Below are 16,469 nucleotides of genomic sequence, written 5' to 3'. Positions count from 1 at the left end.
AATGTATGAGTAAATGAGTAATGGAAAATTTTGCACAAGAAAGCCAAAATACAGCTCGGTCATGCAAAGATACTCGTATCATGGTGCAAAAGTTTCAAATATACTCCTCTTTATATTCACACTATTGATGATTATAACATGTATTGAAGATTCTAAGTTTGAATATTCTAATGCTTGAATTCACTTACTCCAAAATCACACATTATTTTGACTAAACACAAACATCACGGTCGTTCCAGTGCCCGTTCCAGTGCCTCAAAAGTCCAGCAGTAATTGAGGAAGAATTCGTTCTAAATGAGTACCTTCAATCTGACTAAGACCTTCTGCTTCAGCTATGGTGGCAGCCCTTTGAATGGCCTCTGAAATAAGGTTATATAATTTATATAAAAATTTCCATATGTCAAGAATATCATTGGAAATGGTAGAAAATATAAAGATAAAATAGCTAAAAGCAGACCTGCGATGAAGATCCGGAGAAGTTCACAACTCAATTTCACAGCAGTTGCATTAGCTGAAGTTTACAAGTCAATAAAGCAATTTATATGATTCCTTGCATCTATTATTTCAAGCTAAATTGATGAAATAAGAGAATCAGCATCAAAAATACCAAAAGAGTCTCCCCACCCCCACTTTCAAAGACGAGAAAAGTGGAGCTTATAAATTTGGGATTAACAAATAACAGGCATTATGGATTGCATATGCACCCTTGACATTTATGGATGTAAATATAAGTCAGCAAATAAACCCTACACTGCTAAAGTTATCTTCATCGCATTAATATGAAGAAAGCTCCAGCTTATCTAATGATGATATATTGTTGACACTATGTAATTCATAACTGATAACACTAAGAACAAATGACTTGCAAAATGATCGCTGGCAAAAGTTTTCTTTACGATCATTAGCTAAAAGAGCCTGTCAGGAAAAAGCATTTGACCATCAAGCATTAATGTGGTTGAGGAACTAAGTGGTTTGTCTGAGTCAGAAAGCCACACCAACATAAGAAACAAACTCAGAGCCCTTATTCCAAACAAGGGAAGTCCACACTAACAAAAGAACCTAATTTCTACAATGGTACATTTTCTGAAGAGAGAAAACACAAAACTCTCTGTCTACCGGAGCTCTGGGTATCACGATGAAAACAGTATTCAAACATAGAAATATGTATTTACTGTGAAGTAAATTTTTTTAATGCAATCAACCCCTTAAAACAGAAGAAAAACAAGATTGCACTATGCTCATAAGGTAGGGCTCAATTTGTATTATTGCTATAGAATTGACAATCAGCCCTCATATCACTAAACTAAGTATTGCAAGACAGTATGCAATCAGAAATAACTTTAAACGTGTCACATTGAAATTCAAACAAGACCTTTGCAAGTATGCATACAAAATTAAACATTAACGAACATGACCAAGTAATTTTATGTACCAGATGTTGGCCGAATTTTTTTAGCAGTCCCAGCTGTTCCCTGCAGCAACCAAAGTTAAATGCATCAGATTTGCACTTCTTTGGTGTAGTACGAAGTACATATCAAATGGTAGAAAATCATAAAACTAACATTCATCAAATTCATCATCATTGATCATATAATTTGCAATTACCCTAGATTATTAAAGCACCCTTCAACTTTACAAACAAGCCAAGTAAGAGTTCAATCACATAACAGAAAAACGTGTGAGATAGGATCATATACAAAGATTAACTAAGAGAGCATATATAGGTAGAAAAAGGCTAAACATCTTGCAACGATATAAGCATTAGATAATAGTAAGATTATGAAGGGTTTGCTTCACCTAAATGAACCACACAACAAGAACTATATAAGCAATACAATCCCAACTGATCGCGACCAAACAAACATCACAAAACAATGAGTGCACATATCCTACTAATCCTAGTATCCTACTCCAAGAAAATTCGGTTCTATATACAATGCAAGATATCGAAATCAAACTAAGGTTATCGGTAGGCTCGTTCCTTTCGAGTTCCAATCTTCACAAACACACACTAATACAGCACCCATACCACTAACTTTAATTAAATTATCACTCCCCATTAGAACCTCCACAAAACCTACAATTCTACAAACATATGTTATATATAATGTTCATTATCATGAAAACACAGCCATTTCAACAATTTAGCTTATATTCACAATTACACCGAGCTTCATCGATTTCGATATCGAATTCAGACGAACAAACATACATAATAGAATTGTTCAGAAAGCCAATATGTTACTAAACTAAATTAGAATCCAAACATTTTTTCTGTAGCTAAAAAAAAATTCAAAAATCAATTAGGTTTTGCTTAATTTGACGAATTTTATTAAAATAAACTACAATTATGAAAAATGAAGTGCCGGAATTTACCTCATTGTCCAGATTATCAACGCCTTCATTCCTTTCTCTCTCTACAATCACAAAAATCAAATTAAATGCATAATTAATCACAAATTACGCGATTAAGACTGTAATTAACATTTAGGAGAAAGAAAGAGTGAAAACCGAGTGCTTTTTTGCGCCAGACGAGCTTGAAAATGGCGTGAACTAGGTCCTAATTACCGAAAAATCAACAAATTTAAAAATAATTAAATAGCAATTAAAATTCATAATTGAAGGAATTAAAATAATGTAAATAGGATGAAGAAAAACTTACAGGATCAAAATTATCCTCCATTTTTAGAGAGGAAGAAACTTCAGGTGTTTTAATGGAATCCAAGTTAACTGGAAATGGCGCTTTTTGTTTTTCTCTCCTTTTATTTGCGATTTTTTGGTACTTTTTTTTTGTTTTTATTATAAATAAATTATCTTTGGAAATGTTAATAAAAAGGCCCCTATAGCTCAGTGGTAGAGCGTCAGTCTTGTAAACTGAAGGTCTGTGTTCGATCCTGCATGGGGGCATTTTTTGTTTTGAAATTATTTTTTCCATTAATTTTTTGGAACTTAAAATTGGTATATCCATTAATTTTGGATTTGAAACTTTAATTATTTCTGTAGTATGAATATTCCAAGAGTATGATATCATGTTATTACAAATATATATACTTCGTATATATTTTTAATGAAAAGGACCTAAATGATAATTTTAAAAATATTGTTTATGATGTAGTATACTAGTATATGATCATGACTCATGAAATCATCTTATAGAAACTTAACTTACTTGTCTACTCGTATTAAATTTCCAAGTAGACATGCTACAGGCTTTATAAGTAGAGTAAAGATAGTCGAAACTTGGAATAACTTGATATGACAATTTCAAATTTGTATGACCTATATTGAATTAATTAATAATTTACTTAATACTCTACTTCGTTCATGAAAAGAATAAAAAAAGGGATTTCCTATATTCTCTCTAAGTACATCAAATTCTATAATTACTTATGTCCTTTCAAATTTTTCTAAAATGTGAAGAATTCTAATATTTTATCAATTCTTGACTTTCAACTTTATTTGACTTGATACATAATTTATATTTAACAATCGAATCTTATCAAAGGTGAGATTTTTTTTTTTTTTTTTTTTTAACAAAGATATAACACTTGTAGTAATTCCACATTATATTCCATTATTCATATCTCCATCAATCACTAATCCAAAATAGCTATCTACAATTATTAAAATAACATGACATTGAATGTAACACAATGTAGGCCTAAGAGTTATGTGCAAGTACTTTGTACATGCTATTGTATCTAATTCCTTACCAAATTATATTACTCCTAGTTTCAATTTGGTAACTATAAACCTAAAATGCCCTAGTTAGCACTTAGCAATACGCGATAAGTTTGGTATTTTGACCCGATTCGATTAACCCATTAGGTTACCCTGTCCACCTACTAACCCATTAGGTTACCCGAGTAAACTGCACAAGGATTCAAGAACTGCCATCGCTAAGTATTGGTTTGGTAAATCGTCAAGTCCAATATATATTATTCGTGGACCTAGTTGTGTATAAGGCCCAGCATTCCAGACATTTGGGTTGGTGTATCTTTTTTATATGTATTATTTGCTGATAGAAAAAGTTTGGTATACATTATTGTGTTCTTCAGCCCAAACTAAGGGGACTCTAATTAAGCAATCCTTATCCTTAAATTAAAATGTTTAAATTACCTTACTTCTTCTTCTTCTTTCTTTTTTTTTTTTTTTTTTTTTTTTTTTTTTTTTTTTTTTTTTTTTGTTGGAAAACTACCCTGCTACCTCCGTTACATATTATTTGCAACGATTAGACACTTTCCCTCTCTACTTTATGTCAAATCGTTGCAAATAATATGTAACGGAGGTAGTATATAACTTTCTATATGCAAGTAGAGGTGTCAAAACTTAACCATACTGACTTGAAAAATATCCGATTCAAATTTCGACTCGTATGGACACAATAATTTATGGTTCAAGTTTGAAATTAGACCTGATCCGCCATCTTTAAACCCGACCCGAACACCTAAATTCACACTTCTATTTGCAAATAACTATGGAGTACTGTATATGAACTTTTTTTGTGTACACTACCTTGAGATATAATCCATCAAAAGTTTAGCTTGTGGGGCCAACATTTAGTAATCTTACACCTAAATAACCTATATTTTATTGCCCTAAATAAAACCATTCTACACACTTCAACGCTATTTTGTTAATTTACCCCTTAATAAATTTTAAAATCCCTTAATTATGGGTAATTGACTAATTGGGGCTAAATGATGGGTGTATTTAAGGGTAAATGGGGCTTAGTGAGTGTAATTAGAGGTAAATGGGTTGAATGGCATTGATTGTGGGCCTCATAAGCTGAAATTTGAACTATTGCTGTTTTAGAGTAGTGTTATCAGCAAAAAAAAAAAAAAAAAAAAAAAAAAAAAAGAAAAAAAAAAAAAAAAAAAAAAGAAAAATGCTCATAAAAGGTAGCTAATTCAAAATAAAAAATACTTCATAAGGTAAAATTTGCAATAATAACGAGCGAGCATATGAAATGTTAATTAGGCTTTTACTCCGTATAATTTTATTAACGTTATAATACGAAATAGTTTGTAATATATAAAGTATCTAGAAATCAAGTGAGAAAAATATTTGAAAACAAAAGAAGTACTCGAATTTAATTCGGTAAATATGAAAAGATCCTAGGCATATACTGAGGATGATCTTTGGCTAATTGGGTTATTGGGTAGGATATATCTGATTGATGAACAAATTGCGTAACAAAATATCATTATTATGTGATGCAATGAGCATGAAAAAAAAGTGCAATTAGTTATAATGTCTAAGCAAAGCAGTTCCAGGGGAAGGATAATTTGATTTGGTTGATCCAATATTATACAAGAAAAACATATAATATGTAAGTTTTATTAATTAATTACTAGTAATAATACTTAATTATGAACTAAGACGTAAGCAATTACGCTATTATGATATAATTGCAAATTTGTTTAGTGGAGTTATAGTTGAAGTTGATACTGTATTGATGCTTCATTCCTTTAATTAAGCTAATTAATTTAATTAATTAAGATAATTAGTGTAAGCCACATGCTCCCACAAAAATGGAGTTTAACAAAGTGATTTTAGTAAGCATTCCCCCCCCCCCCCCCCCCAAAAAAAAATGTCGTTATTATTGGCATTAGGGGATGATTAGAAACTTGCCTTTTTGCTAAGCATCTTTTGTTACAACTTTTGAGTAGAATAACTCCAAGGAAGTAGCTTTAATGCATTGCATGCCTTCTTTCATACCATAAGTTTATTAAATTAATATTTTGACTTACTTCAAGGCTTCAAAAAACAAAAAACTATACCCAAAAAGATAAGTATAAAAATACATAATGTATAAAAAGTCATATACTACGTATATTTGACATTACATTAATAGGTCGATATTAATTCAAAGTGAATGAGTATGCTACATACTACACATAATTATCAACTTGTGATGATATAATAAAATGACGCATTATAATCCAATAAGATTGTCTCATAACCAAATTAATTACTTTTTAAAAAAAACCTGGTTAATATAGAATAAACCGCAAAAAAAATAATAGAAATAAAATACCTCTAGAAATTCATTCAAATGCATGTGTCTACCAAAGCTTTCATTAACCAAAATCAATTTTCACCAAAAAAAAAAAATAACCAAAATCAATAGTCCATTTATGTTATATTATACCATGTGCGCAGAGCACATTGCTTCCAACACGTACGAGTGCATGATCATGCATTCATGTGTTGCTAACTTTCTACATCATGTGTTATATCACTTATATGTACTGTTTTTAAACTATTACAATTTGTAACAAAAATTATAATTAGTTAATAATTACAATATTTAATTTATTTATTCCACTTGAGAAAATGATTTATGGAGGACGTATATTTTTGGGTTCTCAAGCTGAAAATTATATTATAATCGTTTGATAATATATACCAAGTACTTTAGAAGATATGATCCCTTTAATTTGAATGCATCATGCATGTATGCTTTGAGTATCGTGCACTTATAACATGAAAACGAACGTTGTCCCAATATTTATGTTGTTTAATTTGCATGGCTCCTATGACGTGCTTTTGAGACAAGAAAAATACTAATATTGACTCTTTTAACAATATAATTTTACACATTTCATTATAGAAAATGAGTCACTAGTACGTAGTTACGCATTAATGAATTTGTCTTAGTTTTTAAAAATAATTATGCATTTGATTATATATACTTTATAACATAATGCTCCCTTTGAATGCATCATGCATTTTTTGAATGCATGCTTTTGAGTATCCTACACAAACATGAAAATGAACCCTACTTCAATTCTCATGGCTCGCAAGTCTATTTCACGTGACGACGTCTCCCAATTCCAGCAAAGAAAAAAAAACCATAAACAAGTAAAATAGAATTTGAATAATATAATATGACATCAATGCTACATTAATAGCAAAATAATCAATAATAGTAGGGTCCGACAAAGAAACCATATTATAAATAAACATCCACATTATCAAAGATTTAAAAGCAAAAAGAAACCATTAATTAATTAATAATAATAATACTATTGGTCAATACAAAAATTACCCAACAGCAGAACTAGTCGCCGACCAAACGGAAGACCACACTAGTATAGGCATATAGCTCTGCCACATACATCATTTTTTTTTTTTTTTTGAAAGATACATACATACATCATTTTCTTAATTAGCCTAAACTTAACTACCAAAACAATGTCATTTAATCATTATTAAAATAGGAAATGAGATTTGATTTTGTGTGGATTTGAAAGACAAAAGATGATTAACTTGGTCGATTTTTTAATTATTAGATTTGATTGGATTATTTATGGGTTAGTTGACGTTATATTATTATGTGGTGGACTTAATAATTTAGGTTATTATTTATATATTTTATATTTAAGAGTTATTAGTATACAAGTACATCTTAGATTAGTGTTATACCACTAGGGTTTTTGTTAGCTAGTCTAATAAACTAATTGTATAATAAATTCTACATTCCAATCCTTTGATATTAAATCAATTAAGATTGAATCAGCTAGGATTATGTTTGATTATTATTTAGATCTAGGGAATCAAAACCTTAATCAAATAATTAGGAGTGGAAGTTTGTTTATTTTTGTTTGTTTTGAAATAATAATCCATTTTTAGATTAATTAGGCTATGTTTTGTTTATTTTATTTTGTTTGAAATTATACAATATATTTGTCTAAATGTCCAAACTTATTTTGTGAATGTGTCTTAACTTTTTTTTTGAACTTATTTGATTTTTATCGTTGAAACCCATTGTTACCCACTTGTGATTATCCCACGTTGGAAAAAGAATTAAAGATAGTTCCACTTTATAAGGTAGATAAATTACTCTGGCCTACTATTACCAATTGATTTTAGAATTAAATCTCTTTGATCTTGTTTGTGGACTAAACACTCCTCCTCCTTGTTTGAGTTGCATAGACTAATTTCATAATATCTCAAAATCTAACATTTATCTAAATAGAAATTATCTTTTCTAAACTTATTTAATTTAATGTGAGTAATTATGGATTTGGAATGCTTTCACTCAATGTTATAATAACACAACCTTCATATATACTTCGTATAAGGATTTATAATTTTTATTTTTTTTATTTGGTCCGAATAAACCATAAGAGCCATATACAACTTAAAAATGGATCGAGGTGATGGAAGGATTTACAAATTCGACCTATACATCATACACAAAGTGACATAACCACCAAGACTTCATGATTATTCGTAACCTTCAATTAATAAGTGTAAGTGCATGTAATTACTTCGATCTCTTGCTAAGTTTAAGTAGATTATTGTACGAAAAAAAAAACATAAATATCCATCATATAGTGAATAACTGCATAATATGTGGTATTGGTACGGTTTCAGTCAAAAAATTAAATGCAATCAGCATGCATGCTTCACATTTGTTAAACAATATAATTTGTGTTTGTACGGTTTCTGTTAATAATAAGTTGCAACTAACTCTACTAGACAATGAATCTCCAACCAATTGATGCGTTATTACCATTTATTAATCTATTATTTGTGCTCCTATTATAAATTGTAAATTCTATTATTTGCTTGAATAATTTGATAATTTCTTACAAATTTCGTAGAATGTACGTAGTATAATTAATTAGAAAAACATATTACGTAGCTGATAAGGATATGTAACAGGTGAGATATCTTAGTATTATATTATTGATACTATTTAATTGGTTGTAAAAAGGGGTTTTTAAATTTCTTTGAAAATTTAAATTATTAAAGTATAAATAATGTCATGGATATATATATAGTCCTTGTTGAAATTCCACTTCCCTTCTTTTTCTTTTTTTTTTTTTTTCATGACAAAAAAATCCACAATAATTTAATTCTTGAGCCTAAAACACGCATCATTACGTATGGCAATAATTATTTGCAAATTGCAAGTGACTCATATTTTCAAGCCTACCCACTTGATCGATATTAATATCCTTTTACGAAGGCGATCACGCAGCTCAAATTCAAGGTGTCAACATCATTAGTAGGATTTGTCACAAACTATTTCATTGTTCAGTGGGTAAATACATAACTTTTTCTAAACATTTTTGGTTAAGAAATGAGAAAGTATTATACTAAATTATAACGGGTTACCGTTGTACATCATAAAAGATTCACAATAGAGTGAGAGGAATAGCGGAAACAAATTATCTTTTTTCAAATTTTTGTATTAAAAAGACATAATTGCGTTGTTTTTAATTACAGACATGCGTCTATTATTCTATATAACAAATGAAACGAGTGGTTACATTCGTAATGAACGACGGACGTTTAATGAAAAAGGGCATAAACCATCAAAATTAGAACAAAACAAAATTGAAAAGTAAAAGAGTTTGAATACAAAGATGAGATGGAATATATTTGGTGAATAGAGGGAGTAGCATTGTAGCATTGTAGCTAGGTTGTTACGGTACATTCAATCATATTTTATGTAATTTCTGCTTATTATTGGATAACCTTATAGTTAAAAATTCCAATTGAAGCAGACTTATAACCTAACAGGTTAATTTATTAATTTTTTTGGAGCAAATAACCTGACAATAAGTTTATGATTGTACTAAAATACGAGGTACTAGTTGGTTGAGACTTTAGAGGTGTTACAATAGATATTAGGACTTAGGAGGACAGGAGGTTATGATTCCCTTACATGGAGTGCGTATACTGTATACATTCTGTATGTCAATGTGTACCACTGCAGTACGTTTTATGTTTACATAATTTTACTGCATACGTCAAATTGTCTACTTATATTTGTAGGATAGGTATAAACGAAGAATTTAATTACCAAGTAAATATTGGCCTAATGGTAATAAGGAATTAAGTATTGATCTTTCTAACCTTGAGATCGAGGTCAATTCTCATTACGGACACTTTAATAAGTGTAAGGATTTTTCTTACCCTTCTCCCCTACTCTCATATTGAGCAGTTTATCTTACCTAGCTACTTTGAGAATTATGATACAAACACACATAGGCCAATTTTATTTTATTTTTTAGATTTAGATTATTGTGATAAATGATTAGTTATTCATTCTCAATCTTTTCATTTTTAATTTCTTATATCAACGGATCAACCTTTAAAGCTTCATATATAAACATTTCTCTAAAAAAATAGTCAAATAATTTAAAATGGAGGTGATCATATATATAACAAATAATATTACACCGTAGATCTATCTCAAAATCTATCATTTTACACTTTTTTTTTTTTCAAATGTAATTTAATTACTAATACTAATGTATTATTGATCCTTAGCTCTTTTATTGCTAAAACAATAAAGATCGATAATCTTTTTTTTTTTTTTTTTTCATTTATTTATGTACATGTGAAAACTTAAATCAATTGACATAAATTATAGTTTATATAGGCATTTTAAATTTTTAATTAAAATTGTGCCAATATTTAAGATAAATAATAATAATAATAGTAATAATAAAAAAAAATAATAAAAAAACAAAAAAAAACAAACATTCATGCATATATTTATAACATGACAGGAGCATAAGCTAGATGAGTATTATAGTAATATTTCTCATCGGCAATTCGATCATTACAACATTACAGTACATCAATACAAAGGATGAAGATTTTTCCAAGGTAACTTTGGAGTTTGGACTTCCCTAAGACAAAAATGTAGTATAAACAACAATACTGTATATTCTAATCAATAACAATTACCTTGGAGAAATCTTTACCTACCTAAAACAATCATCCATTCTCTATTACTCCGTATAAAACTTCTATCTTTAGTAATAACTAATACTCCCTCCATACACTACTTTTACCACTAATATTTTTTCATGTAGGGAGGTCTATTGTTAATGAGCTCAGAAACCATAATTTCCCAAACCTTAATCTCCCCATCCAAACTCCCACTACAAACCGAAACGACACCGTTTTCCGGCCTCGAAATAGCGGCCGCCACCGCCAACGACCTCACCGGTTTATAATACCCTTCCAAAACACCCAAGCAACAAAACAACCCCCTACTCCCACTCCCACACTCGCCCTCACCTCTCCCCCAAATTCGGACCGTCCGATCCGCACCCCCACTCACAAACAAATCATGTCCATCCAATCCAAGCAAGCACAACACAGCTCCATCATGACTCCCAACAACCTCACTCTCAACCATCCGATCATTCTCCCCCTCTTTCTCCCACGCCATTATGACTCCGTCACAACCGCCCGATAATAACACCTTTCCATCTTTACTTAACGCTAATGCATTCACAACCGTTGATCTATGATTCTCCAGGGTACTTAACCTGGAGTGTCGCACCACTTTATCATTATATCTTTCCCAAACAATAATTGTTCCGTCAGCTGACCCCGTATACACCGTCCCGTTACTCGAAACCACCACGGCGTTAACGGCGTCTTCGTGCGCTGTTAACGACTCTAAACATTTATAATCCGAAGCCCTCCATATTTTCAACGTTTTGTCCCATGAAACGGTATATATTAACCCGTTACTTAACGTCATCCCTGAAACGGCGTCGTTATGTTCAATCCAAAGTTTTCGTTTATTTCTCCTAACTTGCACGTAGTTTTTCGCACAAGCAAAACGACGTAGCTTATCTTTCATTGTTGGGAGGGTTGTTTCTAAACGGTGTCGTTTCCATACCCGGATTTTACTATCTTGATGAGCTGTCAAGATTTTGTTATCTTCGCAGAATGCAATGGACTTGATGAACCCTCCTGAGGACAAATCCCGGCCCTGGAATGAAACTACTGGGGAGAACGTGGTAAGATCGAAAGTGGTGATTTGGTTGCCAGACGCGGCGTAGAGGAGTTTATCATGGGTTGCTAAGCAAGAGATGTAGTGGTGGTTTGGTGTTTTTAAGGTGGCTATGCATTTGTAATAAGGGTGGTGGACCGGAATTATTATTTTTTCGGCCGGTTCGATATTGATATGGATATAATGAGATAGAAGGTAATTGGTGGTGGTGCTACTATTGTTGGAGATTGAAGAAGAAGAGGTGCTTCTAAAACTCCATTCTTTAGATAATGTGGAGGAGTTGTTGCTACTACTACTTTCAGAAGCCATGTTTTAAAGTTCTTTTGGATTTGTTTGAGAAGTTTATTGGAGGGGGTATATATAGGAGAAAATAAGTGTTACGTAATCATATATTCGATATTCGTATGTATCATGTTTAGACTATGTACTTCTATAGTTCTATACTTATTATATTTATGAGCGCAGTACTTATTTATTTTAAGAAAACTACACATTATCAGAAATCGAATAAATTGACTTTATAATATTAAAATAGGCTTAGTAAATCAGAATTCAAAAGTATTTTTTTCCTAGCAATTTTGCTACCCACATTATTATTATGTACTTCATCCGTTTTCTTGTAGATGCAACACACACTTTTTCACGTTATTTAAGAAATATGGGGTTCACATGATATACGTAGTAATACACTTTTAAATGGGATGACTGGTTGTTAGGAGTGTAATTTAGTGGGCTATGTGCTTTAAATAAGGGAAACAGTATAGTTTTTCCCTAAAGTAACTTTCCTTTTATAGCGTGCTGCAAGTATTGTGACATTTTCTTTTTAGGGAAGTGTTGCAAGTAAAAGAAAATGGAGGAAGTATTATTTAAATATTTTTGAATTATGTACATTTTCAACAAATTAGCACTCCATAAGTCCAAATTAAATAAATAATATATTAGTTAATTTATTACACAAATTTTCTTGCTTGCTGCAAATACTATACCATAGCATAAGTTAAGTGTAAGACAACTTTTATATATGTTTGGTATGGATTTAAGAAATGAATTGGAATGGAAACAAGAAGGGACCGAAACGGATTATGATGATAAGTGTGACTTGCAGTTCATTTTTTGCTGTTTGGTAATGTTAATAATATAGGCTGATGAAATTACAAGATTTACAGATATGTGATGGAGTCACAAAGGCGGATGATGAGAGTCGATTCCAAGATCTCTTACAATCAGAAGGAAAGCTATGACTACTTGAGGTATACCTCACCCTCACAAGGTACACATAAGTAACATAACTATGTGGATTAAAAAGTGATCTTAGTTGTACATGCACAAAGTACAACCAATTTTACATAAACAAAGTAATATGAACTTTGTAACTGTATGTACTACCTGCGGTCCAATTTAGTTGCAATTTTGGAATATTTTATATCTCACAAATAATACCCCAAAGTTGCAACTAACTTGGACCGGAGGTAGTATATTATAACACTCTATGTATGTTTTTAATATTAACATTTTATACAAAATCTTTAAAGAAATGGAAACGACCGAATGTTTGATGTTGATGTAGTTAATAAATTTGTTTTATGTGGAGCTTTAGGTTCATGAACCATGTGGCAGTAGTTGAGAGGAGGGGAATAATGTCTCGAATGATGATTTACCCTGAATATTTAATTACAAACGTGGCAATGTATGAGAGGTGGAATTGATTGTGTAGGCCCACTTCTTGGCCAATAGGATCTTAGATTCTTAGTGCTACATTCAAAAAAGAAAAATGACGAAAGTTATTTTTTATGAGAAAAAGAAGTGTGTAGGTCGGTTATGATACGAGGTTTATTTTGTAGGTTTTTTTGATTGATTAGTTAGTGTTGCTTCCACCAAAGCAAATGATTGATTCAAGGGGAATAATTTAGAGGGATTACATTAAATATGATTGAATTAATGTCCAAGAACAAACATTCAATAGCAACTATGAATTTATTAATTAAGGCTTTAACTATCTATGTGGTACTCTAATATAAGTTGGTGAAGCAACAATTCAAAAAAAAAAAAAAACAAAAAAAATAAATGGTGTAAACAAATTTAAATTCTCAACAAAATTGAGCTCTCTCATGCTTGTTAATGAGTTGAATAAGTTTTGAAACTTGTTTGAAACATTAGTTTCAACGTATATGAACAAAAATATACTCGAGATGACTCATATTAATTCATGAAAAATCACTGATTTGATTTTTTTTTTTTCATGGAAAAATCATTTATATGTACATCAATTAGTTCATTTATTAATATTCATGAACAAACTTATTTATAAGAAAGGCCCAACGCTCATTTAATAATAATTTTTTTATATCACAATTGCTAATTTAAATACAAATTCTTGTTTAAAAAAAACCCTAAAATTATGATTAATATTTAATTATTATGCTCGATTTGAAAGGTGAAATAGTTGATTTTAAAAGAAGTTGTTTACTTTGTATAAAATTTTGTTTTTTAATTTATATGAAGATCGAAGATGTTGTATAAACTTGACGTGGTTAACTAACGAGCAATTCATGAATTATTGGCAGTGTTGGCACACCCTAACCTCCCAAGCTCGGTTGGGCTCACCTAATAAGTTAAAATAAATGGACATAGGCATGGAAATACTTGACTTAGCTCGACTCTTTTACACTGAAGGTATAAGAAAAAGGAAAAGGAAAAAATAAATAAATAAATAAAAAACACTTTAAGTACAAGTCTAAGGAGGTTGTTAATGTGGACAGCAAAGTTATCTCCACTCCAAATAAATCAAACGTGGCCAATCTAGGACTAGGACTGGGTTTATAATTGAGCCAATATTTCTGGGCTTAAACGCTTGAGTAGACTAACAATTGGGCTAGGTCCATTCTTCAACTTCGCTTTGGCAGTTGCTCTCAATCTTAAAAGTACTCGTATAATCTTCTATCTATAAATCTATAAATATAACTAAAATAATTATCGCTGATGTCAGTACTTTCCAAATGTCAACTTCTTGTAAAAAGTTTTTCCTCCAAAACTAATAGTGACATCATTAATTTTTTTATCAACATAAATAAAAATTTGAAAATGCTAAATTAACTATATATTTTTCTAATAGATTTTATATTTGAATGGACTAATTATGCAATTTCCATTGGAGAATTAAAGGAAGGTCGGACTATTTCATTTTCTTATAAACATTACGGAGTTTCTTTTTCTCCTACTCCATATATTTTATACAGGTTATATGAATTGAGGTGTCCACTCTTTATTAATTTATCAATTTATTAGATTTTTCTTAAATTATTTCTACTACGTACATATTACACACAAATAAGCTAAAAGATATTGTTGAAATCATAAATTATTGTTAAACTCGTGCATCGCACGAGCCTCATCTAGTAAATATACTAAAATAACAACCGTTGATGTCATCACTGTCAAGGTATTACTTTTTTCCCCCCTCAAAAATGCAAGGATGATGTCATATTTTTTTTTCCTTTTTAAGCTACCCTATTTAACATTGCTTTGAAAATTAAATTCCATTTGAATTTTTAAATTTTAAATTTTGGGTTTTCTACACATATTGTGCTATTTAGTTGTTTACGAGTTGTTAACACTAGTTAAAAATATAATTTAATTGAAATTTTCTGATTAAATATGAAAATTGTGCACTTTTGGGAATTGCATATTCATATTTAATTAGAAATTAGTTAGGAAAACTGAGAAAGTAGTTATTTTCTTAGTATATGTTAAAAGTGTATAATTTAATTCTTATTTTTAAACCTTGCATGGGAGATTTAAAATCTTATAATTGGAAACCGAATGATAGTGGGTTTGAACATGGGAGATTTATTTGTTATTTTTTTTTTTGGTCAATATTTTTCAAAAATAAAATCAATAGTCAATTTCATCAACGATTCACATTAGTCAAAAGAGATAATTGGATGTGATTTGATCTAATACAATGACCACAATTTTATTGTAGCCACTCAAAAAGTCATCCCAAAAGTAAATACAAATAACTAATTAACTCATAGAGTCATAGCATAATATATACGTAACATGACAAGATTCACAAAAAACACAACATAAAATTAATTAATTAAGCATAAATAAAGATAGAGAATTGGAGATAAACCCAATGATCATACTATACAACATAATTATCGAGACATGACATGCAAATTATTTCCTGGACAATACAACACAATTAAGGTGGTACACTGGTACAACAACGTACATGAACAATACTTAACACGCGACCACAAATCAAACTTATCACTTATGAGATCATGATCGATCGAGTTCAAGATCTTTTGAAAAATTATCTACATTTGAATAACATAAAAGGGAAAAAGAAAATGGGAATGCAGTTATATTCACAACAACCATCTTCAGTGTATGGGATACAAGGTTCATCATAGGCCTTACAAGTGAGACCATTATTATTAATGTTGGTATTCTGAGTTACCTCTTGAAGCAAGATGCTTTCGAGAGGATTAGGGTATTCTCGAACACCCGAGACGGGTTGAGGTTTTGTAGCAACCATTAAAATGGCTACCATAACTACCATAATCACAACCCTATTCATCTCGATCTCACTTTGATTTGTTTTTCTTTTTATCTTTTGTTATGCTATTGTGTGTGTTTGATGATGAACAAAGTCATCCTATTTATAGATTTATATATGGTG

The 16,469-nt window shown here is 30.4% G+C and overlaps 2 protein-coding genes and 1 non-coding gene across 3 annotated transcripts; 1 reads left to right on the top strand and 2 right to left on the bottom strand.

Moving 5' to 3' along the window:
• Nucleotides 1–60: 60 nt before the first annotated feature.
• LOC145617740 (protein MHF2 homolog) lies at nucleotides 61–2,725 on the bottom strand. Its single transcript, XM_081672491.1, has 6 exons — nucleotides 2,663–2,725; nucleotides 2,512–2,560; nucleotides 2,377–2,417; nucleotides 1,433–1,472; nucleotides 458–511; nucleotides 61–359 (listed from the first exon to the last, which is right to left on the bottom strand). The coding sequence occupies exons 1-6, from the start codon at nucleotides 2,681–2,683 to the stop codon at nucleotides 256–258; spliced, it is 309 nt and encodes a 102-aa protein (XP_081528617.1). The 5' UTR covers nucleotides 2,684–2,725; the 3' UTR covers nucleotides 61–255.
• Nucleotides 2,726–2,836: 111 nt separating this feature from the next.
• On the top strand, nucleotides 2,837–2,907 carry TRNAT-UGU (transfer RNA threonine (anticodon UGU)). The gene has a single exon. It is a non-coding gene; the product is annotated as a tRNA-Thr (tRNA).
• Nucleotides 2,908–10,370: 7,463 nt separating this feature from the next.
• LOC145616240 (protein JINGUBANG-like) lies at nucleotides 10,371–12,088 on the bottom strand. Its single transcript, XM_081670934.1, has one exon. The coding sequence runs from the start codon at nucleotides 12,086–12,088 to the stop codon at nucleotides 10,826–10,828; it is 1,263 nt and encodes a 420-aa protein (XP_081527060.1). The 3' UTR covers nucleotides 10,371–10,825.
• Between the last annotated feature and the right edge of the window lie 4,381 nt (nucleotides 12,089–16,469).

The sequence above is a fragment of the Chenopodium album genome, chromosome 26 (genome assembly GCF_948465745.1).
Source record: "Chenopodium album chromosome 26, dcCheAlbu1.1, whole genome shotgun sequence".
Taxonomy (NCBI): domain Eukaryota; kingdom Viridiplantae; phylum Streptophyta; class Magnoliopsida; order Caryophyllales; family Amaranthaceae; genus Chenopodium; species Chenopodium album.
Note: the sequence above shows the minus strand (reverse complement) of the source record. Positions and strands in the feature narration are given on the sequence as shown.

Coding starts and splice junctions, on each gene's coding strand:
- LOC145617740 (XM_081672491.1), bottom strand. CDS start 2,683: ATGGAGGATAATTTTGATCCT. Junction 1,473..2,376: donor TTGATAATCTGGACAATGAG/GTAAATTCCGGC, acceptor TGGTTGCTGCAG/GGAACAGCTGGGACTGCTAA. Junction 360..457: donor TCTCCGGATCTTCATCGCAG/GTCTGCTTTTAG, acceptor ACCTTATTTCAG/AGGCCATTCAAAGGGCTGCC.
- LOC145616240 (XM_081670934.1), bottom strand. CDS start 12,088: ATGGCTTCTGAAAGTAGTAGTAGCAACAACTCCTCCACATTATCTAAA.